This window comes from Hordeum vulgare, chromosome 2H, assembly GCF_904849725.1.
Source record: "Hordeum vulgare subsp. vulgare chromosome 2H, MorexV3_pseudomolecules_assembly, whole genome shotgun sequence".
NCBI lineage: Eukaryota > Viridiplantae > Streptophyta > Magnoliopsida > Poales > Poaceae > Hordeum > Hordeum vulgare.
This window is the reverse complement of record NC_058519.1, coordinates 463,894,487-463,921,793: the sequence shown is the minus strand read 5'-3', so window position 1 is coordinate 463,921,793 and position 27,307 is coordinate 463,894,487. Positions and strand designations below refer to the sequence as shown.

Here is a 27,307-nt window from a genome sequence, read left to right as displayed (position 1 = left end):
TTATATAACTTGGCTTGTATATTCCAATGATGGGCTTCCTCAAAATTGCCCTAGGTCTTCGTGAGCCAGCAAGTTGGATGCACACCCACTAGTTCTCCTTTTGAGCTTTCACATACTTATAGCTCTAAGTGCATCCATTGCATGGTAATCCCTACTCTTTCATATTGATATCTATTGATGGGCATCTCCATAGCCCTTTGATATGCCGAGTCGATGTGACCATCTCCTCCTTTTTGTCTCACAACCTCCACCACACTCTATTCCACCTATAGTGTTATATCCATGGCTCACGCTCATGTATTGCGTGAGAGTTGAAAAAGGTTTGAGAAAGTAAGAGTGCGAAAACAATTACTTGGCCAATACTGGGGTTGTGCATGATTTAAATTAGTTGTGTGGGGATGATGGAGCATAGCCAGACTATATGATTTTGTAGGGGTAACTTTCTTTGGCCTTGTTATTCCGAAAGTTCATGATCACTTTGCTAGTATGCTTGAAATATTATTGTTTGCATGTCAATAGCAAACTATTGTTTTGAATCTTACGGATCTGAACATTCATGTTACATGAAAGAAGTTACAAAGGACAACTATGCTAGGTAGTATTCCACATCAAAAATTCAGTTTTTATCAATTCCCTACTCGAGGACGAGCAGGAGTTAAGCTTGGGGATGCTTGATACGTCTCCAATGTATCTAATTTTTTTATGGTTCCATGCTATTATCTTGTGAAACTTTGGATGTTTTGTATGCCTTTTATATCTTTTTTGGGACTAACTTATTAACTCAGTGCCAAGTGTTAGTTCCTGTTTTTTTCGTGTTTTTGACCCTTTTCCGAGGAGAATATTAAACGGAGTCCAAACGGAATAAAACTTCCGAAAAGATTTTTTCCGGAACAAAAGATACGCAGGGGGGCGTGAGAACCAAGGCACATGCCACCAGGGGAGTCCACAAGCCCCCTAGGTGCGGCTAGGGGGCTCGCGCCTAGCAGGCTTGTGGGCCACCTGTGGATCATCTGCCCTACTTCTTCCGCCTATAAATCCCCGAAAAATCCAAAACCATGAGAGAGATCCACGAAAATACTTTTCCGCCGCCGCAAGCTTCTGACTCCGCAAGATCCCATCTGGGGCATGTTCTGGTGCCCTGCCGGAGGGGGGATTCGGATACGGAGGGCTTCTTCATCAACACTATTGCCTCTCCGATGATGCGTGAGTAGTTCACCATAGACCTTCGGGTCCATACCTAGTAGCTAGATGGCTTCTTCTCTCTCTTGGATCTCCAATACAAAGTTCTCCATGATCTTCATGGAGATCTATCCGATGTAATCTTCTTTTGCGGTGTGTTTGTCGAGATCCGATGAATTGTGGATTTATGATCAGATTATCTATGAATATTTTTTGAGTTTCTTCTGATCTCTTATATGCATGATTTCATATCCTTGTAATTCTCTTCGAGTTGTGGGTTTTGTTTGGCCAACTTGATCTATGATTCTTGCAATGGGAGAAGTGCTTGGTTTTGGGTTCATACCGTGCGGTGACCTCGCCCAGTACCAGAAGGGGTAGCGAGGCACGCATCGTGTTGTTGCCATCAAGGGTAAAAAGATGGGGTTTATATCTATTGCATGAATTTATCCCTCTACATCATGTCATCTTGCTTAAGGCGTTACTCTGTTCGTCACGAACTCAATACACTAGATGCATGCTGGATAGCGGTTGGTGTGTGGACTAATAGTAGTAGATGCAGACAGTAACGGTCTACTTGCCTTGGACGTGATGCCTATATGTATGATCATTGCCTTAAATATCGTCATGACTTTGCGCGGTTCTATCAATTGCTCGACGGTAATTCTTTCACCCACCGTAATATTTGCTACCTTGAGAGAAGCCTCCAGTGAACACTATGGCCCCAGGATCTACTTCACATCATATTTTCAGCCCTACACTTTTACTTTGTTGCACTTTCTGCCTCCACATCTCACTTTGCAATCAATCTTGAAGGGATTGACAACCCCTTTATAGCGTTGGGTAAGCTCGTTTGTGTTTGCGCAGCTACTCTGGACACTTGGCTTGATTCTCCTACTGGATTGATACCTTGGTTCTCAAACTGAGGGAAATACTTACTACTACTGTGTTGCATCACCCTTTCCTCTTCAAGGGAAAAACCAACGCAAGCTCAAGAGGTAGCAGTGACCACAAATGCTCGGGGCAATCTCCACAGCTTGATTGGAGACCCCGACGCTTGCCCGGAGCTTTACACCACAACGATTGACCTCCAAGGCACCACCAATCTTCTAGGGGTACCAAGTACCCAAGGGTAATAAGCTTCTCAACTTCTCACTTCCACGTATCACCGTGGAGAACTCAAACTGATGCAACTAATGCAATGGCAAGAACACACGAAGTGGTCAAGTCCCTCAGACTCAAATCCCTCCACAAAAACAAAAGCTATGGAGAAATATGAGAGGAAGAACAAGGACCTCACAAAGAACTCCAAGATCAAGATCCAAGGAGTTCCCCTCACATAGAGGAGAAAGTGATTGGTGGAGATGTGGATCTAGATCTCCTCTCTCTTTTCCCTCAAAACTAGCAAGAATAATTGGAGGGATTGAGAGTTAGAAAGATCTAAGAAGGTCAACAATGGGGGAAGAACATGAGCTCAACGGATGGATAAGGTCCAATGGGGAAGAAGACCTCCTTTAAATAGTGGGGGAAAGAATCCAACCGTTACCCCCACTCACAGCCTGACCGGAGCGGTACTACCGCTGCTAGGAGCGGTACTACCGCTCCCAAAACGTCCAAGGGAGCAGTAGTAAAAATAACTACCGCTCCACGAGCAGTACTACCCCTCGCACCAGGAGCGGTACTACCGCTCGATACTGAAACTGCCATAACTTTCACATACGAACTCTGAATCGAGCAAACTCAAGCTTGTTGAATTCACAACGACAAGAGCTATCCAACAACGACATAAAATCTTAAGAACATGTAGTTATGAAAATGCCAATGATATAGAGATGCGAGAGTTCTATGAATGAAGAACCGACAAAAACTTCCAACATCGAAAACATCATAGAAGATGCATATGGCCTCGGTTTTCGATGAACTCGAGTTTGTCATGAAGATGACCATAAGCTCTAAAACTCACAAGGAGAAACAAAAAATAAGAACCAAGATATGATGCAAGGATGCAAATGGTTTGAGCTCTTGCTACTGCGATAACAGACTTCCCTCACAACGGCGCCAGGAATCCTTCTGTCACGGGCTACGCCTATAGGGACTTCCTTGGCAAATATGCAAAGGATTTCCCCGCGGCCTTGGAGCCTTGCGTTGGTGTTCCCTTGTAGAGGAAAGGGTGATGTAGCACAGCGGCGGTAAGTATTTCCCTCAGTTTGAGAACTAAGGTATCGATCCAGTGGGAGGCTCACGTCGAGTCACAAGTACCCGCGCAAACACAAAGAGCTTGCACCCAACGCTATGAAGGGGTTGTCAATCCCTTATAGATTGTTTGCAAAGTGAGAACTGAAAGAAAAAAGTAAACAAAGCAAAGTAAAAGTGAAAGTGGAGACGATAGTTGTGAATAGACCCGGGGGCCGTAGTGTTCACTAGTGGCTTCTCTCATGAAAGCAAGTAGGCGGTGGGTGAACGAATTACTGTCGAGCAATTGATAGAACCGCGCAAAGTCATGACGTTATCTAAGGCAATGATTATATCTATAGGCATCATGTCCAAAACAAGTAGACCGATACTTTCTGCATCTACTACTATTACTCCACACGTCGACCGCTATCCAGCATGCATCTAGTGTATTAAGTTCATAAGAACAGAGTAACGCCTTAAGCAAGATGACATGATGTAGATGGACAATCTCATATCTATGATAAAAGCCCATCTTGTTACCCTTGATGGCAACAACACGATGTGTGCCTTGCTGCCCCTTCTGTCACTGGGAAAGGTCATCACACGGTATGAACCCAAAACCAAGCAATTCTCCCATTGCAAGAATCATAGATCTAGTTGGCCAAACAAAACCCAGGACTCGAAGAGACTTACAAGGATATCAAATCATGCATATAAGAATTCAGCAAAGACTCAAATATAATTCATAGATAATCTGATCACAAATCCACAATTCATCGGATCTCGACAAACACACCGCCAAAAAGGAGTACATCGGATAGATCTCCATGAAGATCATGGAGAACTTTGTATTGAAGATCCAAGAGAGAGAAGAAGCCATCTAGATACTAACTACGGACCCGTAGGTCTGAAGTGGACTACTCACGAGTCATTGGAGAGGCGATGGTGTTGATGTAGAAGCCCTCCAACTCCAAAGTCCCCTCCGGCAGGGCACCGGGAAGGGTCTCCAGATGAGATCTCGCGGAAACGGAAGCTTGCGGCGACGGAAAAGTGTTTTCGTGGATGCCCTGATTTTTTCTGGGATTTTAGGGAATTTATAGGCCAAAGAGCTAGGGCAGGGGAGCGCCAGGGACGCCACAAGCCTGGTAGCCGCCGGCCCCCCTGGTGGCGGCTACAGGGCCTGTGGGCCCCCTGTGCCTCTCCTGCCTTGGCCCTCAAGTCCCCCGATCTTCTTCTGTTCTGGAAAAATTTATTTCGGGGATTTTATTCCGTTTGGACTCCGTTCCAAAATCAGATCTGAAAAGAGTCAAAAACACACACAAAAACATGAACTGGCACTTGGCACTGAATTAATAAGTTAGTCCCAAAAAAGATATAAAAGGTATATAAAACATCCAAAGTTGACAAGATAACAGCATGAAACCATCAAAAATTGTAGATACGTTTGAGACGTATCAGCTCTCAACGAACGACATGATCAAGCTACTCACTTGAGAGCCCCCCTTGATAGTACGACAAACTATCCTACAATAGAAAAACCTATCAAGGGCAAACCTATACCTTGCACCTAGTCCTCTTGAGCTAGGTTATGATGATCTTGGATTCCTCAAGATGAACCATCTTTATTGATTGCTCCCCCATACTCACTATGGGCAAGCCACTCTTCCGCACATTCTTCACAAGTCCATTGCCACCACGATGGACGGCAAGCTTGAAGGATGATATCTTTGTGATGCTCCACTTGAACTTGCACACCGCAATATTGATGACGATCACCACTTGATGTCAACCTTCATAGGTTGAATGAGATCTTCCTCTTGACGCAAACCCATGGAAACACACCTAACCCCACATAGAACTCTCACGAAGACATGTGTTAGTACAGAGAAGCGTTATGGACAATGCTTACCATACCATGGGATCACTTGATCCTTCTCGATACATCTTGTACGCTTTGTGTGTTGATCATCTTGATTTACTCTCTGCTTAGTCTTGATCAACCTTGTGTCTATGATTAATCTTTGGATAATACTTTGAATACCACCTTGGTCATCATATAAACTCCTTGAAACCAACAGATGGACTTCAAGAAGTGCATATGGACAAATCCTTTGAATATAACTTAAGGCAACCATTAGTCCATAGGGATTGTCATCAATTACCAAAACAACATATGGAGAAATATGCTCTAACAGGCATGTACAGTTGGTCCCACACCGGTGGCTACTCTCGTCTAGCAAGCGGCGCGAGCAGAGAAAGCCCGCGGGAAGAGTTTGCACCGTCGTCGAGCTTCCCTTCCCCTTCCCCTTCTTGTTGAAGAACCCCATAGTGGCCAGTGCTTGCGAGGGTTTCTGGTCGTCGGTGAGGAATCACCACGTGGTGAGATGTGGACGGGTGTTTGGAAGTGGTTGAGGTCGGCCCCGCTGCATGCTTCCATTAAAAAGGACGGCCACGCGAACCTTCCACCCATTGTCAGATGGGCCCGGGGTAGGTGCTGGCATTTAATAAGACACGGGCGATGGTTGAGCGGCCGACTAGTGGGCCCATGGCAGACACGGATGGGATGCGGGGCGCATCCATTCCGTGTCCACGAGGACACAAACCCGACCCAAATTTAGGCGTGAAATGGGTCGGCTCACACACGAAGCGGACATCATTTGGGTTTGGATCTCTCCGTTGGGCCACCTTTTTTGTTCACGACAATCCAAAAGTACATGGACGAAAAAATGGGTCACTCGGTTGGAGTTGCTCTTAGTTTCTCATAAGGGCTCCATTGATTCAAAGGAATTCCATAGGATTTTTGGTGGGTTAGAATCCATACGATTGTTTCCTACGTTTGCCGTTTGATTCATGGGATTGAATCCTATAGGATTTTTTCTATGGAACTAAGTGTTGGAGCATATTTCTCCGTATGTGGTTTTGGTAATTGATGACAATCCCTATGGACTAATAGTTGCCTTAAGTTATATTTGAAGGATTTTTCCATAGGCACTTCTTGAAGTCCATCTGTTGGTTTCAAGGAGTTTATATGATGACCAAGGTGGTATTCAAGGTATTATCCAAAGAATGGTCATAAAGATACAAGGTTGATCAAGACTAAGACAAAGAGTAAATCAAGATGATCAACACACAAAGTGTACAATATTTATCGAGAAGGATCAAGTGATCCCATGGTATAATAAGCATTGTCCACAACGCTTTTGTGTACTAACCCATGGTCTTCGTGAGAGTTCTATGTGGGGTTAGTTGTGTTTCCATGGGTTTGCTCAAGATCTCATTCAACCTATAAAGGATGACATCAAGTGGTGATCGTCATCAAGATTGCAGTGTGCAAGTTCAAGTGGAGCATCACGAAGATATCATGCTTGAAGCTTGCCGTCCATTGTGGTGGCAATGGACTTGTGAAGATGTGATGAAGAGTGGCTCACCCATAGTGAGTATGGGGGAGCAATCAAGAAAGGTGGTACATCTTTAGGAAGCCAAGATCATCATCATCTAGCTCAAGAGGACTAGGTGCAAGGTATAGGTTTTCCCTTGATAGGTTTTTCTTCTAGATAGATTGTCGTACTTTCAAAGGCGGATCTCGAGTGAGTAGCTTTATCGTATCATTTGTTGAGAGCTCAAACCATTTGCATCCTTGCATCATCTTTCTTGGTTCTTGTTTGGTGTTTCTCTTTGTGAGTTGTAGATCTTATGGTCATCTTCATGACAACCTCGAGTTCATCGAAAACGGAGTCCATATGCATCTTCTATGATGTTTTCCATGTTGGAAGTTTTTGCCGGTTCGTCATTCATAGAGGTTTCACATCCCTATATCATTGGCATTTTCCTTGGTGCATGATCTTAAGATTGCTCTTGTCGTCCTGAATCCAACAAGCTTGAGTTTGCTCGATTTGGAGCTCGTGTGTGAAAGTTATGGCAGTTTCAGTACCAGAGCTATTTTTCTCTAAACATGCGGTAGTACCGCTCGGTACCACGGTAGTACTGCTTGGGCAGTACTTCCGCTTTGTAAAGAGCGGCCGTAGTTTTTTACTACCGCCCACAAGCGGTAGTACCGCAACTATGTCCGGTACTACCGTGTCGTCGAACTTTTGTAGAGTCGTAGCCTCAGCGGAGGAAGACACAGAAGTAGTTTTTTTACTTGTGTGGCAGTTGGATACTACCATGCGGTAGTACCATAAGGGCGGGCAGTAGTACCGCTCCGGCGGTTCTATCACTCGTTGGCCTGTGGAGTAGTTCCTCCCTCTACCACCACCGTGTGTGCGGTAGTACCGCACTGGGCAGCGGTAGTACCGCTTTGCTCGGGCTAAAAGTGGGGGTAATGGGCAGATTCTTTCCCCCCACTATATAAAGGGGGTCTTCTTCCTCATTGGATCTTATCCATCCGTTGATCTCGTGTTATTCCCCCATTGTTGACCTTCTTAGCGCTTGCTAACTCTCAATCCCTCCAATGATTCTTGCTAGTTCTTAAGGGAAAAGAGAGAGGGGATCTAGATCCACATCTCCATCAATCACTTTCTCCTCTATGTGAGGGGAACCCCTTGGATCTTGATCTTGGAGTTCTTTTTGAGCTCCTTTTTATTCCTCTCATATTTCTCCATAGCTTTTGTTGTTGTGGAGGGATTTGAGTGTGAGGGACTTGACCACTTTGTGTGTTCTTGCCATTGCATTAGTTGCATCGATTTGAGTTCTCCATGGTGAATGTGGAAGTGAAAAGTTGAGAAGCTTATTACCCTTGGGTACTTGGTACCCCTAGATATTGTTCTTCGTGGATGATTTGGCATCCTAGAAGCTTGGTGGTGCCTCGAAGCTCAATCGTCATGGTGTAAAGCTTCGGGCAAGCGTCGGGGTCTCCAATTAAGTTGTGGAGATTTCCCCGAGCATTTGTGGTCACTCGAAGCCATATGCCATTTTGGTGAAGCTTCGTGGTGTTGTTGGGAGCCTCCAATTAAGTTGTGGAGATTGCCCCAACCTTATTTGTACGGGTTCGGTGACCACCCTCAGGGTTCCTTAGTGTAATCACGGCATCTTGCATTGTGCGAGGGCGTTAGGAGATTATGGTGCCTTACTGGCATCTTGGGGAGCATTGTGCCTCCACACTGCTCCAAACGGAGATTAGCATCTGCAAGGGTGTGAACTTCGGGATACATCGTCGTCTCCACGTGCCTCGGTTATATTTTACCCGAACCCTTCACTTATGCACTTTACTTTGTGATAGCCATATTGTTTCTTGTTATATATTTTGCTATCATTTAGTTGTTTATCTTGCTTAGCATAAGTTGTTGGTGCAAATAGGTGAGCCTAGTTGCTTTAGGTTTTTTGCTTAACAAATTAAACGTTAGTTTTATTCCGCATTTGTTCAAGCCTAAACCATAATTATTTTCAAGCGCCTATTCACCCTCCTCTAGGCGACATCCACGTCCTTTCACTAAGTGTACTATATTCATTGGAAATATAGCATCGGGTCCAACCTCTTTTTCTAATTTATTTGTTTCTATAGTGGTATCAAACACTTTATGCTAATCATATACGATTCAAGTGTACATGCCACTCAAATCCTATATTTTCCCTATTCTGTCATTTTGAAAATCGTGCAATTCAAAGAAGGCCTAAACGTTTATACGGTTCAGCATCCCTCATATCCGATTCATATGTGGAGCGGATATGTGGTTTGTCTGGATGCGTTTGCAACAACGGACCAACCCACCTTGATTCCATAAAATTTCCATCCTCGTCCCCACCGGAAGCAAACTTTAAGGGCCTCTTTGATTCATAGGATTTTGAAAACGCGGGAATATGGAAAGTATAGTGTTGAAGTGGCATGGTCATCTAAATCTTATATCATTATCAAGTAGATGTCACTCAAAAAAGAGGTTGGAGTGGATGTTAGATTTCCTATGAAATGTAGTATAAAAGATTTTATAGAAAAACTTTCTTTAGGATCCAATCCTATGAATCAAAAGACTAATCTAGGAAAAAAATCATAAGGATTTCAATTTTCCAAAAATTCTATAGAATTCCTTTAAATCAAAGAGGCTATAACCATTCTTCAGTCCATTCCACTTCCAATCCGTCCCGCTCCACGCCCCCTCCCCCTTCCCGGCTCATGTCTGCATCGCTTCAGTCATCTTCGACATGGCTAACAATGAATCTGAGGCCGGCTATGTTGTGTGGGATCTGGTCGCCGAATCAAGGTCTGGTAGTGCCGAGAGGATGGGCTAGCGCCGCCATTGGAGCCGACCCACAGCGGATCCACTAGCCGGTTACCTTCTCCGCCACTTCAGATGGCGTCCATCGATGTTGTGTAGAAGAAAGCCGAGGTCAATGTACGTCATTCCCATTGTGAAAGGAAGAAGGTGTGTCGTACAACAGCGGCCGACTATAAGAGCATCTCCAGCCGTTTGCCCCCCAACGACATTTTTTGGGCGAAAATAGCGCCCTCGGGGTGTCGTTGTTAAAATTTTCGGTGTGTGGGGGCCGTTTCCCAGCCGTGAACGCAACTTAGCCGAACTAAAAAAATCAAACGCCCAAACTCAACCAAATTTACTCATTTTTTGACGAAATATAGGCAGTTTCATTCATATTTAGGCGAATTAAGAAAACATACATAAAAACCTAAAAAACTACGTCGTCGTCGCCGCCCCGAGCCTAGTTCATGCCGAGGAGGTTGTAGAAGACGGTGTAGTCACCATCGTCGCCACCATCGGCGTCGCTCGGTGGCTCGTCCTCCACGCCACCGTCCTTGCTACAGCCCTGCCTTGGATCGCCACTACGGACGGGCTTGGTCGGTGTGGTCGCCTCCTCATCGCTATCGGAGAGGACGAAGATGTCGTCCTCGTCGCGGTCGCGGTGCTGCTCAGCAATTTTCTCCAAAGCATGGCGCTGACGCTCCATCTCCTCCCTGACATAGTCGTTGCGCGACCATGCGAGGCTGGCGTTGAGGTGAGTGGCCATCTCCACGTGCTCCTGCTTGACCACAGTCGCCGGCTCCTTCTTTGGCTTGACCACAATCATGGGCTCCTTCTTTGGCTTGACCAGGCGAGACTCGGCTTTTATAGCGAGGAAAGGGCGGGAGCGGTGTGTACGCATGGCGGAAAAGGATGGGAGCGGTGTGTACGCGTGGCGGGAAAGGACGGGACGCGAGGCGACTCACCATCATTGCGTCCTCGGACCTTGAAAACCCAACCAACACGGGAGCCGAGACAATAAGGACGACGAAGGCTCGACAACGCACAATCGCTGACTCCGCAGGTCCACAGTGAAGACAAGGATGTGGCGTGCGTGAAGTAGAACCGGAGAAATAACCGGGTGTGCAATCGAGCGGGGTGGAAACGGGTGGAAAAAATAATAAAAGATTGACATAATGTAAAAAATGTAAAAATAAGGTAAACTCTGGCACAAACTTAGTTAGATGGGGTAAGATGGATTAATTTCACTTATACGGGGTAATCCGTGTCAAAAGGGACAAAAGAGGGGGTAAAAAATGGAATTAATTTGAGTTAATTCCATTTTTTACCCCTCCTTTCGTCTTTTTCGACAGGGATTGCCCCATCTAAACGAAATTCATCCATCTTACCCCATTTAACCAAAATATATGCCAGATTTTACCCCTCTTTACAATTTTGCACATTCTGTCAATTGATTCCCACGTGATGTGTAGGCATTTTTCTTTGTCCGTAGCTAGTTTTATTCTCTTCCTCGACCACACATCCGGTTCGCTACGGTTCGGCTTCAAGCGCTGGTTGAAAATACACTCAGATCTATCTCGAGCTGCTCCTCGTTTAGGACAATCGATCAATTCCATCAACCCCTCGGCCATGATAGTTTAGCCATTTGCACGCGTGACCTGCTTGTGATCGAATTTGAGTTGAGCCTCATGCGCACGTGTTTGTGTGTGACATGCTTGGCGTCCTTCTCCTATTCTAGTGCTGCCGCCTCGCCACACTCGCAGCTTATGGTAGTTGCTGCTTGCTATGCCAGTTGATGTAGGTGCAGGCTAGTTGTTGCTTGGTCTGTTGCTTGTGTGTTGTTGCTCGTTCGTGTGCTTCGTGTGCCATGTTGCTTCTTTTGTGCTCTAGGCGCTGCTATTTGCAAAGGCCCTTGCAACTTGGTGTAAGCTATCAAATGTTTGAAATGAGATGCAACACAAAGAGACATTTGTTTTGTTTGAGGTAACATCTGCAAAGAATACCCAATTCATAGAGGAGACTTGAAAAGATGCTAGGTATAACATGACAAGGAGGAGAAGCAGTGGAGGAGGCAGACGGGAAGGAGATGTGGTGGCGAGATAGAGGAGCGACATGGAGCCAGTGGCAGACAAGGATGTGGCGTGCGTGAAGTAGAACCGGAGAAATAACCGGGTGTGCAATCGAGCGGGGTGGAAACCGGTGGAAAAAAAAAGGATTGACATAATGTAAAAAAAATAAAAATAAGGTAAACTCTGACACAAACTTAGTTAGATGGGGTAAGATGAATTAATCTCGCTTATACGGGGTAATCCCTGTCAAAAGGGACAAAAGGGGGTAAAAAATGGAATTAACCCATATAATTTTATACTAGAGCTAATATAAAGTTGAAACACTTATTTTTAAAACCTAAAGAGCATTTTTTACTCTAATGTTTTAATTACTTCCGAAATAGCAGTAAATACTAGAAAGCTCTCTTGGTTTCACCGTACACAAAAGTCAGCAATCTGTCAAAGACCACACAGAAAATCTTACAAAATCTTCATCAGCGCATGAAAAAGCCGAACGTATGGTCGATTCCGAAACATCACCAAAACCAGTGTCAAGCTTTGCAAAGTACTAGGACTGCAAAATATATGCTACTCCGTAGAACCTAACGTGGCATCTAGATTTGACATACTATTACAAAACGCAGCATATGCGTATCGTCGTATGCCTGTGTAGCACAAAAGACCAGTAGGACTTGCCGCCGATAAGCTTAACACAGTCACAACCCAATGCATGATGTCACCTTGTTCCATTCACAATCCTATCGACTTCTTTACAGCATAACACTAGGTACAATGATGCATGAATACGCCAGGAATAAAACACTGCTGTCTCTGTGTGATTGCTCAAAACTTTATGCAGTACGTTCCCAAAAAAATATAGCCATCTTCTGCAAAGAAGCAAATAGTTTTGCATCGGTGATATGCAAAAAAATCCTCATGCAGATGCAACTAAGATACTAACTGATGCAGGCTCTGAATTGTCTGGGCTTGGAACGTAACTGGAGCAAAAATGGCACTCTTTTTTCTCTGCTTCGACTGCTATTAACCCACTGTCCATCCACGTTGTGCAAGCACTTCACGAACACGTGCAGCCACATCAATGGCATCGTTCAGAGGAGGGTAGCTCCAGCTGTCTGACATCTACAATGGAGGAAAAGGTCATGTAGACATGCCATGAACTCGCCCTTGAGAAATGGTGTGGCCAGAAAGGGGAAAAGGAACACTCTCGTTCCTCACAATCGTTCCTCACAACATGGTAAGATTGTAATAGAAGTACATGTCTTGAGGAGGAGTAACTAGAGAGATGTGAACTGAAAAGGGATCACAAACTTACATCTTCCAATCCAGTGAAAGGACGAACAGCCCCTCGTTTATGCAGAGTGTTGTGAAAATCTGAGAATTTCCACCTGCAATGCTCAGTTCCAACGACATAGACCGGCTTCCTGAAAGATAGGTAATACAAGCTTAACTACTTACTTATCCTAAACAGGAACAATGAGTACAAGTATACAGTACTAACTCACCCAGTGCTGCACGCCTCACTTAGCATACTTATCGAGTCTGCTGTTATGATGAAAGCATCGGCCCATGCAAGATGCCCTAGGTGTGGATTAGGTTCTGCAGCATATGAAAATTCAGATCAACATAAATTCTGCATAGAAAAATCAAAACATCTGATAAATGTCATTTTCTTATCTAGTATATCTACCTTCACCACCCCAAATGTAGAACTTTGGATGTGTGCTGAACTCTCTCAATATAAGATCGGCCACCTGCCAAAAAAAAGGTTCCAATATTTAACTGTGCACAACGCATGAAACAAGATATGAGCAATCCATGGTCCTACCTTCTGTGGCGTTCTCCTGGAAAATGAAATTCTGACACTTCCACAGGTCTCTGAAACATTGTGCAGTGAGCTTACCAACTGCTTGGCAAGGTCTACACCATAATTACAGTTTCCTGAGAATCGAAATGACATGCATTAGATCTATATATATCAGTGCGTAAGCAGAAACTGCTCAAACTGTGGTCTCAAAATTCTAAAAGTACGAACTGTGGTCTCAAAATTCTAAAAGTACGAAGCAAGTGAAGGCATATAAATGCCTTGTATTTTGTTAGCAACAGCAATTTGGCAAATTTGAACAAGATAAATAGTAATAATACCCTCACCCCCACTCACACACCCAGGTCTCCAAATATTTTTGAATAAAAAGTTAAAAGTATCATTTGTCATTTTAATGTGGTCAACTCAAATCTAAATAATCATACAGATATCGTTAGCCGGATATTTAAAAGTTTCACTGCACACATCCCAAGACGCCACTCCTGTGTGTGCCGTGTGGAGAGAGTAAGACAAAGAGAAAACATGTGGAATGCAAGAGTTTACACGAATGAGAAAAATGGAAGGTGTAGCCTTGAAATTTATTTACCATATCCTGTTTCTATGAGCATACAGTCTAACTTAAAGTCCACAATTGAATTTTGTGATACAATGAATCAGATGCAAATAAAAATAATTTGTTATGCTTCGTTTCATGATTTTGTAAGGAGAAGAAAAACACAGTATAACAATGGAATTCCTGATAAACTCTAAATTTGGGATAAAGGGCATTTGGGAAATGCACATACTCCCATCTTAGTTCAGAAGGTTTATCTTCATGATACAAAATATTTTGTTTCAGGTGATGTATATTAGACTTGAGCGTTTGCAATCAGTAACAAAACATTATTAAAGTTTGCAACCCTGTCTATTGAAGTAATCCAACAACCCCATCGTTTGGGATGTAGAATGTATAATATTTATACCTATTATTGTAGTATAAAGCATACTACAGCAAAAGACATCAAATTTATTCAACTGGCATATTCCAACACAAATGATGTTTTAATCCATAGTGCATGAAATATCGGCTACTGAATACATGAGATTGTTCTTACTCGATAGCATGCGTACCAAACCCAAACAAAAAGGAAAGGGCAGGATAAATCAGCAGATCAAGATATAAGTTATTCTCTTGCCACAGGCAAATAAGTTGTCTGTTTTGTAACTATGTGTAGTGTGTCTGTGCCTGGCGGGGCAGCCAACCATATGATGAACCACTCCAACTGGCGTGCAGAAATGATGAGGGTTACACAGACATTGCTACTAGGGTGAGATAGGGGGCATGAGGCCGCAGCCTGCAACAGGAAATCCAGCTACATGAGCTTCACATTTGTGTACTGCACTAAATGGTATGGAGGACATCGCTTTGGCAAAGCAGTGGCTTGTTCGATGGCGTGCCATGAAACAGAGATACGACGGGTTTTCTCTAGCATGTAGACAGGAAGGGAAGGAGGAGTTTACTTGTTGGTCCTCCAATGCTTACTACTACCAATGGCTTTGGCAAGGGAGCAAGTGCATCATGCCAGTTTGTAGCAGCAATGCGTAGTGCAGCAGAATCTGCTTGGTGAAGTGCTCCAGCTGTCAGGACCTGGCTTTCCAAAGTTCAAAGTTATGAACTAGAACAGCTGGATGAAAACATATGAAGATTTGCAACAAAAAGAAAAGAAAAAGCAGCGTACCACGTTCGGACCGGGTGGTTCTCGTGGAGTAATCCATCTCCGGAAAAGCCACGGTACTTCTTGTTGTCCCTTTGCAGTTAAAGCGTAGTAATCATGACGAGGAGTCACCACCAAATCAAACCTATCAAGGCGATACCTGGGGTGTTGTATCTGACATAGAAAATACAGTAAAATTAAACTTAGCTCAAATTTGGATGGCAAGCAGCACAATGGTTCATATCCCTAGCTGAGTAACAATAAGCCACTGATATTGGTTTCAGTATTCTACCTGAATGACAAAGACATTATCTGGAGCTGAACACCTTACGGAGCTGGCATATTGTATGGTATCACGGCCACAAGCAACAACGATCGCCAGGCCTTCCCTGAAAGCGAATCAAACTTTGAGGAAATAGAGCAGAAAGAATAGATGCTAGGAACATTTAAATATTTATGGCACAAACATACGTGCTAAAGAATGTATAGGCTAGCTTACATTCTTCATATGAAACTGACCAATCAGGAGTATGTTTTAATAATAGGTTGCCTATTTCAAATTCATGAAAGAACACCTTCTCTTTTAAATGTTCTTCCTGGAAGTATGGTTCAAGTATTCAAGGATATGACATGTTTGACATAGTGGTATGTCGTGATAGTAATACTGATATGACATATTATTACAGGTTCCATGGCCAAGAAGAGAAATGAAAACGAATTATATGATTCTACTATATCTTCCTGATATACCAACACAAGCTCAGTCATAAGCAGCCAGTGTGGTGATTATAACTTATAACGAAGTCATAAATTTGTAAGTAGACCAGGTAATAAAGTAATCAACGAACATGCTGTGGGGAAAAACGTCATTGGAAGAACTAAGCATTTGCTTGGGAATGGAAGGATGAGTATGGAGATTTACTGATTCATGCATTGTGACAAGCAGACAAGGTATTGGAGTAAAATATTCGGAAGCGGCATAGAACCATGATCAATATAAAACAGCGCAGTAGTGCACAAACAGCAAAGCAACAACATAAGAAATGTGAACCTTACTTCTCGAAGGTATCACGGACCATTGTCACTATCCTTTTGGAATCTGCTTCCAGTACAGAAGACAATCCAAAAGATTGAACATTACTGACATGATAAGGTGCCAGTTTTCCTTGAAACAGTGTTGTGAACGTCGTGTTAGACAGTATATGTCTGAGTACTTGGTCCACCATTTTATGCAAGGAGATAGGGAGAAAGTGCAGCCACTTGTTGATTCCACCGGTTGGCCTGATAATACGCTGCATGACCCAACATATTTCATAAATAAATAAAATAATGAGAGTAACTCAAGGTCCATAAGAAAGGCAAAACAAAAAGCATATGGAAGGGGTCACTGACATAATTATATGAAATTCTAGATAATGGGACCTAAGAAAAATACTGAGAAAGATAAAGATAGTGAATATCAATAAGAATTTGCATTATATTAAGTTCCTTCTTATGTTGTTAACCGAGCTACTACACAGGCATTTGAGTAACTACAGACTAGACAAAAATGACAAACATTTTATTAGCTTGTCACTGCCATGGTTTTCTTATTTATGTTGTTAACCGAGCTCACACAGGCCAATGAGTAACAGCAATCCAGAAATAAATGACAATCTATCTAGAGTATTTCAGGGTAGAGCCATTCCCAGATTCCAATCAGTACACAACCAAAAATTCAATCATGGATGTCACATGACACAGAGAGCACTAAGGCACTACATGCTACTGAAACCCCATAAATCACACAGAGCGCCAGGCCAAGAACCAACCGGTACCAAATCCAAAAATCGCCATCTGAGAATTAAGTTGATTAGGCGTTTCAGAATCAACTTGACAATTGGCAATAATGTTTACACCCCTGATTTGCAGCAATAGACTACAACACTGACACGATAAAATAGAAGAGGCTGTGGTAACAATTAACAAACCCCTCTAAAAGCTAGAAGCAAGATTCTTGCATTACTTACGGAGGACAAGGCTATATTATGTTTAAACCATGATTACACCTCCAAAACCAAGCCTTGAACAGAGGCACCAAAAATATACAACACATGCCGCTCTTACTCTCTAGCAGCTTGAGTTTAGGAATGATGACTAGTTGCCATATAAGAGCAACTATAGTAGAGTCACCATATCGTCCCGATCACCATAATAACCGCTTGTTTGGCAATTTTGGCCAAAAAGCCCTCTCTAGCAGAGTCGCCATCCCGCCCTGGAACGCCATAGTTTATGGAGGCCGCTTTCAAATTGAGCCCGCGAGTCTCTCCATATTTGGAGGCTGTGGGGCGTTGCTTTGGAGCACGCCCCATCGCCAACTGCCCACGCTGGAGGGAAGTTTCACCTCTCTCCTCATCCTCCTGTGTGGCCCATCTTCTCTCCCTGCCAATTCCACTGCTCCGGCGTGAACCGCACCGGACCATCACACCGCCGTGCCTAGACTCGTCACATATGCATCAATGCATGTGCCCCCATGAGTATCATTCACCATCGACATGGGGCTCGATATCAAGCTATAGTCGCTACATGTATGTAAAAGCAACAATTTTTTGAACACCTATGATAAGAAAATGACGCTACTCGACTTCTCTCCCCTTGTGTAAGAACTTTGTAATGGAATGTTTAGTCAATTTAAGTGTTCAATCCCTCAAATTGGGTGTACTGAGTATTGAGGTGATGCGATAAAAAAATACGGAGGCCGCAATATGGTGTATCTGATTTTGTGCGTGACTCGGCTGCAAATATGGTGACTCTGCTAGAGTTGCTCAAACATAGTACTATAATTTTGCAAGAAAATAAATAAGATGATCAAACCCCCCTCTTATCAAAGCTGAGTGCAAAAGAAGAGCTAACAAAACGCCACGTCATTTGAAATTCTTTGTGGCTTCTGATAAGCATCCAAGAAGCCAAATACAATATTAGAGCTTCTTCTAGAGAATTCACCTTTAGGGAATTCCTTAATAGGATCGCCCGCATAATTCTAGAACCCACTACTTGAGATCCTTTTCTAGAGAATTCACCTTTAGGAATAGCCGAATAGGCTCTTGGTACATGTACTTCAAACAAAACATAATTCTAGTACTGAATTATACACATCTGCCCAATCTTCTCCATTGCAAGTAAAGTGGTTGCAAGCCACGGGGTTTATTCTAGTAAAATTTACTAAGTAGATCATTAAATCGCAAAACGCGATGCGACGCTAAGCTGATGACATGATTAGCAAGGGCACAAAAAACGATCCTGTCACACGGTCATCGCAGGACGAGAGGGAACGGGAGGGGCGGCGGCGCGCTTACGTAGAGCGTGAGGCGGTCGGCGAGGCCGAGGGCGCGGACGAGGCCGAGGCACTGGTTCTCGGCGCCTGGGCAGCCGTTCCCGATGACGACTGCTCGGCGCACCGCGGCGACGCCACCCGCGAAGATCTCCGGCGCCCGATCCACGTCGGGCGGCGGCTCCGGCAGCCACAGCGGGCGAATCGACATGGCTAGCTCGCCGGCTGTGAAATCAGAGCGGGAGGAGCTGGGTGTGGGGCCTATGGGCTGTGGCTTGGAAGCAGGACGCGAAGGGATCAGTGAGGGGCGATGCGATTTGGTGCGAGCCAGTCTTGCGGGAGAAGTTTGGATTTTCACCCCTTTTTGCGTCTGCCGAGAGACGGAGGGAGTGGCCTGGTGGGGGAAAAGGGACGAGGCGACGAACTTAATTAAAAGTAATTTTTATCTAATATTAAGGCGGTTAATTTTTTTTCTCACCGTCGTGGCTGTTTTGCAAAAAAAACCTGAGGTTTTAGGTACTCAACCCGCGGTCCTTCTTTTAATGTGAGAAAATGTTTCATCCCGGGTTGAAAACAAAAAACATTAGCAGACACGGGCACGGGCTTCTCCTCTCTCCCTCACCTCGCGACCTAGCCGTCACAAGCGGCGGTCACCTCGCGACCTAGCCGCCACAAGCGGCGGTCACCTCGCGACCTAGCCGCCACAGGCGGTGGCGCACGACTTGCGCGACGCTTGATTCGCCGACCCACGCCGTAGATCGCAGCACCCTGCAACACTGTTCCGCATCAACTCTTCCTCTTCCGAGTGCGCCCGAGCTCCTCGCTATGCGCCGCCTGGGAGGGTTCACGCTCGTCGCTCGACCAGAGCCACCGCCAGTCGGTCGTTGTTTGCAGTTGCCGGCGACCTTGCCGTCCCTTCTCTACACCGCCTTCCATCAACTTCAGATACGCACACGTGTGTGTGGATCTCCTCGGTTATGTTGTGCACACAAGGTGTTTGTGTGTTTGTTTGAGCCAAAAAAATTCCTTAAGAAATCCTTGCAATCCCTTAGAGAACCATCCTTTTCTTTGCAGGGAAGCAAACATTTTTGGGTGGTATCATATTAAGGTGATACGGAACGGATCAGTATGAGGTGTTGGAGCAGACTTGGAAGGGGTCTTTGGCTTTATAGTTCAGGTACAAGGTTGAGAAGAAGAGGTCAATGTAATTCTAGCCATGTTCATTGCTCTCTAGGATCTTGTGAAGTATGGCTTTGTTTCAGGTTTGTCTTTAAGGTTGTAAAGGATATGACATTTCCTTTGTTGTGTTCAGGAACAAGTGGTCATGAAAAATAAAGGTTTGTTCTTATTTACTTGGTTGGCCACGAGCCCACCACATTTGTGTTATATGAATTGTTTTTACTGCTTGCATGTGATAGCCAGAACAACGGGTATGATTCTGTTTGTTCTTCTATATATTCGGTTGCACAACCTACAGTTTCAACATGGATTATGTTCCATTGTATTTTGAAATAGCCAAAGAAGGTCTCTAATAACATTAAGTAGCAACAACAAGTCGGTCTTCATACCAATAGGCTATATGAGTACGTGATGTCATTTCAGATCATAGAATAACCACTCCTCTTCCTTTTGTGCATATCTATAGAGAGATATACCTTTGGTTATCTATGAGATCTTCTTTAATATTTGTATTTGTGGATCCGCTGATTTTGCAAAAAGAAAAAATCTTACAAGAAAAATACTAAGAGCCAACTTATGTCATCAATAATCAACATTGCATCTCCATGATTCTGTGGGTTTGTAATAGTATGTCTAGCGTGCCAGCAACTTTTGAAAAACATGATGTAGAAATCGTGCTGCAAGAATCAGAATATCAATGTGTAGATGCCTTTTCAGTTCATATTTAATAGTGATACAAAATTGTATTATTTTGTTTCTGTTCAAAAGTAAAAATAAACTCAAAAATAGAAATATACCTGATATATGATTTTGTTCTGCTCGTAGTCTGCACTAAAGAATGTCCATCCTTGACATGTCCTACCATAACAAAGCCAATTTTTCTGCATTCAATTGGTTCATAGACCCAGTTTGTTTATATCCATATTTCAGAGATGGGAACCTACCCATGAAGCGCGTCATAGCACACTTTAAATATCTATCGAATATAAGGAGAGGTGGATCCACCGGTTTTGTGGTGGTGATCACATTGCATAATAAGGGAATAAAAGGAACAACATAGCACAACTAGAGGCGGTTGTTCATGATTGAGCAGTTTTAGATATTAAAATGGAGTGAATATGAGATATATTTTCTCCCATTGCAACGCACGGGCATATTTGCTAGTATAGTAATAAGTAAATAACACAACAATAAATAAAATAGCGTTTTTCCGCGATGGAGAGGTAAGGGCATCCGGGGAAATATCATGTGCTCTTATCCTTGGGTGTTCCCCATGCTTTAATTTCACAAAAAAAAAGTAATTTAAAATGTATTAAAAATCTGGAAAAGATGTGAATGTTCACAAGAAATGCTATGGATGTCAACCACCCACCACCTCTTAAGAAGGGTGAAGGGTCGGGATGGGGGCGAGGGATCGGACGGCGATGGCAGTTGCCTTTCCATGCATGCCCATTATACGCGAACATGGAGAAGAAAAACTTCATCCTCATGGATTGTTGGTTGGAGTTGAATGGCCCCTCACATGACGTTGATAACCCATAGGTATAGGGGATCAATTGTAGCCTTTCTCGATAAGTAAGAGTGTCGATCCCAACGAGGAGCTAAAGGTAGGACAAATATTCCCTCAAGTTCTATCGACCACCGATACAACTCTACGCACACTTTACGTTCGCTTTACCTAGAACAAGTATGAAACTAGAAGTACTTTGTAGGAGTGATAGGATAGGCTTGCAAGAAAGTAAAGAACACGTAAGTAAAACTAGGGATTGGTTAGATAAAGAAACAACTACGAGTGTCTAACGAGTGTGGAAAAGTGGTGGTAGGAGTTGCGGAATTGTCCCTAAGCAATTGACTACGTTACTAGATCGATAGCAAGTATCATGTGGGAGAGGCCTCTGCTAGCATGTCATCCCTTACTTGGAATTCTATGCACTTACGTTTGGAACTATTAGCAAGCGTCCGCAACTACTAACGTTCATTAAGGTAAAACCCAACCATAGCAGTAAGATATATTGGTCCCCCTTCAATCCCATATGCATCAATTTCTATGCTAGGTTTGAAGCTTCTGTCACTCTAGCCTGCAATACATAGTCCTATCAACATACAACTAACCCTATGGTGTGATCCACGTGCGCGAACATATGATGGACACCAAAGGACAACAACATAACCACAAGCAAATTAAATCAATCATAGCAATTCATCAATCACCGATAGGACAGCGATAATCTACTCAGACATCATAGGATAGCAACACATCATTGGACAATAATATGTAGCATAAAGCGCCATGTTCAAGTAGAGGGTACAGCGGGTTGCGGGAGAGTGGACCGCTGAATAAAGATGGGGGAAGGTGATGGAGATGTTGGTGAAGATGACGAAGGTGTTGGTGTAGATCGCCGTCACACGATGATGTCCCGGGCGGCGTTTCGGCGCCGCCGGGAGAGAGGGGGAGAGAGCCCCCTCCTTCTTCTTCTTCCTTGACCTCCTCCCTAGATGGGAGAAGGGTTTCCCCTCTGGTCCATGGTCTCCATGGCGGCGGAGGGCGCGAGAGCCCCTCCGAGATTGGATCTCTCTCTTTGTGTCCTTCTGTTTCTGCGCTCCCAGATTCTGCGTTTCACCGTTTCTTAAATTCCTGGAGATCACTAACTCCGATTGGGCTGAAATTTTAACACGATTTTCTTCCGGATATTATCTTTCTTGCGGCGAAAGAAGGGCTCCAACCGCCTTAAGGAGTGGCCACGAGCCTGCCTGCCTGCCGCGGGCCCACCCCCTGGTCGCGGCGACAGGGCTTGTGGGCACTCCGTGCATCGCCTCGCGTTGATTCTTCTTCCCAAAAATCATAAATATTCCAAAAAAAAATCCCCGTAATTTTTTATTACGTTTGGACTTTGTTTGGTATGGATATTCTGCGAAACAAAAAACATGCAACAAACAGGAACTGGCACTGGGCACTGGATCAATATGTTAGTCCCAAAAATAGTATAAAAAGTTGCCAAAAGTATATGAAAGTTGTAGAATATTGGCATGAAACAATTAAAAATTAAAGATACGACGGAGACGTATCAGCATCCCCAAGCTTAATTCATGCTCGTCCTCGAGTAGGTAAATGATAAAAAAGATAATTTTTTATGTGAAATGCTACCTAGCATAATCTTGATCATATAATCTAATCATGGCATGAATACTAAAACACGAGTATTTCGAAGCAATAGTCTATCATTTGACATAAATACAATAATATTTCAAGCATACTAACAAAGCAATCATGTCTTCTCAAAATATCATGGCCAAAGAAATTTATCCCTACAAAATCATATAGTCTGGCTATGCTCCATCTTCCCCACACAACGTATTTAAATCATGCACAACCCCGGTTTTAGCCAAGCAATTGTTTCATACTTTAGTGTTCTCAAACTTTTTCAACTTTCACGCAATACATGAGCGTGAGCCATGGACATAGCACTATAGGTGGAATAGAATATGGTGGTTGTGGAGAAGACAAAAAGGAGGAGATAGTCTCACATCAACTAGGTGTATCAACGGGCTATGGAGATGCCCATCAATAGATATCAATGTGAGTGAGTAGGGATTGCCATGCAACAGATGCACTAGAGCTTATAAGAGTATGAAAGCTCACAAAAGAAACTAGTGGGTGTGCACCCAACTTGCTTGCTCACGAAGACCTAGGGCAATTTTGAGGAAGCCCATCATTGGAATATACAAGCCAAGTTATATAATGAAAAATTTCCAGTAGTATATGGAAGTGACAACATAGGAGACTCTCTGTCATGAAGATCATAGTTATATTTGAAGCACAAGTGTGGAATGAGGATAGTAGCAATTGTCCCTTCTCTCTTTTCTCTCATTTTTTTGTGGGCTCTTTGGCCTCTTTTTTTATTTTTTATTTTTTATTTTGGTGGGCATCTTTGGCCTCTTTTTTATAAATGGGCTTCGTTGGCCTCTTTTATTTCCTCACATGGGACAATGCTCTATTAATGATGATCATCACACTTACAACTCAATACTTAGAGCAATGATGACTCTATATGAAATGCCTTCGGTAGTGTACCGCGACAATGATCTAGCATAGCAATGACATAAAAAAACGGACAAGCCATGGAAACATCATGCTAGCTATCTTACGATCATGCAATGGCAATATGGAAGTGGTGGCACATGTCATGAGACGGAACGGTGGTAGTTGCATGGCAATATATCTCGGAATGGCTATGAAAATGCCATAATAGGTAGGTATGGTGGCTGTTTTGAGGAAGGCTATACGGTGGGTGTAATGCACCGGCGAAAGTTGTGCGGTACTAGAGAGGCTAGCAATGGTGGAAAGGTGAGAGTGTGTATAATCCATGGACTCAACATTAGCCATAAAGAACTCACATACTTATTGCAAAAGTCTATTAGTCATCGAAACAAGGTACTACACGCATGCTCCTAGGGGAAAGGTTGGTAGGAGTTAACCATCGCGCAATCCCGACCTCCACACAAAGGATGCCAATAAATAAATAAATCATGCTCCGACTTCATCACATAACAGTTCACCATACGTGCATGCTACGGGAATCACAAACCTTAACACAAGTATTTCTACGAATACACAATTACTCACTAGCATGACTCTAATATCACATATTCATGTCACAAAACTATTGCAAGGAATCAAACATATCATATTCAGTGATCTACAAGTTTTACGTAGGATTTTATGACTAACCATGTGAATGACCAACTCCTGTTAACTCTCTAAATAGGTATAAGTGAAGCATGAGAGTTTAATTCTTTCTACAAAAGATATGCCCCGCTCTAACAAATATAAGTGAAGCAAAAGAGCATTCTACAAATGGCGATTTTCTATGTGTAGGGAAACAGGCAATCCAAACTTCAAAAGATATAAGTGAAGCACATGAAGCATTCTATAAAGCCAACCAAGGACGATCTCATACCAGCATGGTGCATAAAAGAAAAAGGTAAAATAAACACAAAAGACGCTCCAAGCATTTGCACATATCATGTGACGAATTAAAATATAGCTCCGAATAAAATTACCGATAGATTGTAGACGAAAGAGGGGATGCCTTCCGGGGCATCCCCAAGCTTAGACGCTTGAGTCTTCCTTGAATATTACCTTGGGGTGCCTCAGGCATCCCCAAGCTTAGGCGCTTGCCTCTCCTTATTCCTTCATCCATCGTTCTCTCACCCAAAACTTGAAAACTTCAATCACACAAAACTCAACAAAACTTCGTGAGATCCGTTAGTATAATAAAATAAATCACCACTTCAAGTACTGTTGTGAACTCATTCTAAATTCATATTAGCATTATATCTACTGTAATCCAACTTCACCATGGTTCATACCCCCCGATACTACCCATAGATTCATCAAAATAAGAGAACAATGCATAGAAAACAGAATCTGTCAAAACAGAACAGTCTGCAGCAATCTTCATATTCCGTATACTTCTGATATCTCAAAAAATCTAAAAACTTACGAACGTCTGGAAAATTTGCATATAAATCAGCAACAAAAATAATCAACTCAAAATCTCTTCCATAATAAAAATGAAAATTAATTTCGTGAGCAGAAAGTTTCTGTCTTTTCTCAGCGTGATCAAACAACTATCACCCAAACTAATCGTAAAGGCTTTGCTTGGCACATTATTTTTAAAATACAAAGGAATTGTATAAGGGGATAATTATTTTTGTGAGAAACTTCCATGAAAAATTCTACATTGTTTCCATGAGCATGAACACGAGTGTTCAAGGTCGACCCTCACTTCTACAATGCATCACCTTCCAATCACTTCTCTTTTTGAAAAAGTTTTAAGTTCCCCTCTATATTTTTTTTGTTTTTAAACTAAATAAAAGCACTCAACATAAATAAATGACTCTCTAAAACTTCCGGGTTGTCTCCCAGGCAGTGCTTTCTTTAAAGCCATTAAGCTAGGCATAAAGTGCTCAAGTAATGGATCCACCCGGATCCCAAGGTATATCAAAGCCAATTTTAATTAGCAATGATTTGAAATTTAGTAGTGAGCACAAGGTAACATATATCATGTAATGACGAAGTCTAACTCTCTTCCTATGCATTAGCATGTCATAAAAGAACAATTCATGCACATCAAGTAAAGGCCAATACATAGCATAAGCAGTTTCTTGCAATTTTATCGTATTGGAAACATAGAGAGGTGGAGATGTAGTTCCTCTCTCATAATAATTTCAAGTAGGAGCAGCAAGCACATGCGTATTATATTCATCAAAATCATCATGTGCAACATAAGGAACTATAGCTAGCTCATATTCATAAGCATCATTCATATTGGCATCATGGCTACAAGAATAGCAAGCATCAAGTTCATCAAAAAGGGACATTTCAAACGAATCCAAGGGATCATAGCATTCATCCTTCGGTAAGAACGAAGGGAAATTAAATAATGTATGAGTAGAAGAGTTACTCTCATTAGAAGGTGGACACGGGTAGCTAGTCCGTTCTTCCTCCTTTTGTTCTTCGCTCTCTTCTTCATCTTTTTCATCTAATGAGCTCACAATTTCAGCATTTTCTTCTTCCGTAGTTTCCTGCAAAATAATAGTATCTTCTTGGGCAGCATAGTATTTCTCCTTAAAATTTTCAATATGGGCATTATATTCATAATTAGTATAACAATAACGAAGCATAGCCAATTTTTCAGATCGGTTAGGAGCATCATCATTATCATCACACCTTTTAAACAGAGCCTCAATTTCATAAGCACCCATAAAAGCAACAAACTCTTCTATTTGATCCACATCATAGTAATCATATATACCATTAGCATAAGAAGCCAAGGTTCTATGATCATTAAACTCACAAGAGAAGGGAAGGTGTGGAGCCTTCATCCTAGAGCAACAAGTAACACCATGTCTCTTGCATAGTTCCCAAGCATACCATTTCAACAAATGGATTTGATCCCATAAAAGTTTCCCTTTTTGAGTCAAGTGATAATCCCTAAAGTATTCACGTTGATCCAACGTGTATCCCATTATATAATTGAATGGGGCTTTCTTAGGGTTATTAAAGAAGTATATAATATTTTCCACGTAACGAGCATCGAGGGTTTTAGGAGGTTCCCCATCTCCATGAGTAGCAAGTACAACTATTTTTTTTGGTATTTCGTGTTCCATATCCATAACTAAAGATAAAGAACAGATTAGAACAGCAAATAAATCTACTTAGTGATAAAGCAAACAAGCACACACGAGAATATTCACCCCACGCTATTGCTCCCCGACAACGGCGCCAGAAAAAGGTCTTGATAACCCACAAGTATAGGGGATCAATTGTAGCCTTTCTCGATAAGTAAGAGTGTCGAACCCAACGAGGAGCTAAAGGTAGGAAAAATATTCCCTCAAGTTCTATCGACCACCGATACAACTCTACGCACACTTTACGTTCGCTTTACCTAGAACAAGTATGAAACTAAAAGTACTTTGTAGGAGTGATAGGATAGGCTTGCAAGAAAGTAAAGAACACGTAAATAAAACTAGGGGCTGGTTAGATAAAGAAACAACTACGAGTGTCTAACGAGTGTGGAAAAGTGGTGGTAGGAGTTGCGGAATTGTCCCTAAGCAATTGACTACGTTACTAGATCGATAGCAAGTATCATGTGGGAGAGGCCTCTGCTAGCATGTCATCCCTTACTTGG

At 42.9% G+C, this 27,307-nt stretch overlaps 1 protein-coding gene across 2 annotated transcripts; it reads right to left on the bottom strand.

The window, feature by feature from the left end:
* Nucleotides 1-12,067: 12,067 nt before the first annotated feature.
* LOC123426670 (mitochondrial fission protein ELM1) lies at nt 12,068-18,855 on the bottom strand. Of its 2 annotated transcripts, XM_045110538.1 has the most exons (11): nt 18,460-18,855; nt 16,181-16,416; nt 15,417-15,513; nt 15,149-15,298; nt 14,931-15,057; nt 13,434-13,546; nt 13,296-13,359; nt 13,111-13,204; nt 12,921-13,029; nt 12,587-12,727; nt 12,319-12,474 (listed from the first exon to the last, which is right to left on the bottom strand). In XM_045110538.1, exons 1-10 carry the CDS (start codon nt 18,643-18,645, stop codon nt 12,629-12,631), a joined length of 1,275 nt encoding a protein of 424 aa, XP_044966473.1. In that variant the 5' UTR covers nt 18,646-18,855; the 3' UTR covers nt 12,319-12,474; nt 12,587-12,628. The 2 variants fall into 2 exon arrangements, with proteins under 2 accessions (XP_044966472.1, XP_044966473.1); XM_045110537.1 differs by having other exon boundaries at nt 12,068-12,727.
* Between the last annotated feature and the right edge of the window lie 8,452 nt (nt 18,856-27,307).

What these genes read in the sequence shown, in the direction of transcription:
- LOC123426670 (XM_045110537.1), bottom strand. Translation starts at nt 18,645, where the DNA reads ATGTCGATTCGCCCGCTGTGGCTGCCGGAGCCGCCGCCCGACGTGGAT. An exon ending in AACCACCCGGTCCGAACGTG is followed by an intron (nt 15,058 to 15,148) that starts GTACGCTGCTTT and finishes TTGGAAAGCCAG; the next exon opens with GTCCTGACAGCTGGAGCACT. An exon ending in AAGCATTGGAGGACCAACAA is followed by an intron (nt 13,547 to 14,930) that starts GTAAACTCCTCC and finishes TTCGATTCTCAG; the next exon opens with GAAACTGTAATTATGGTGTA.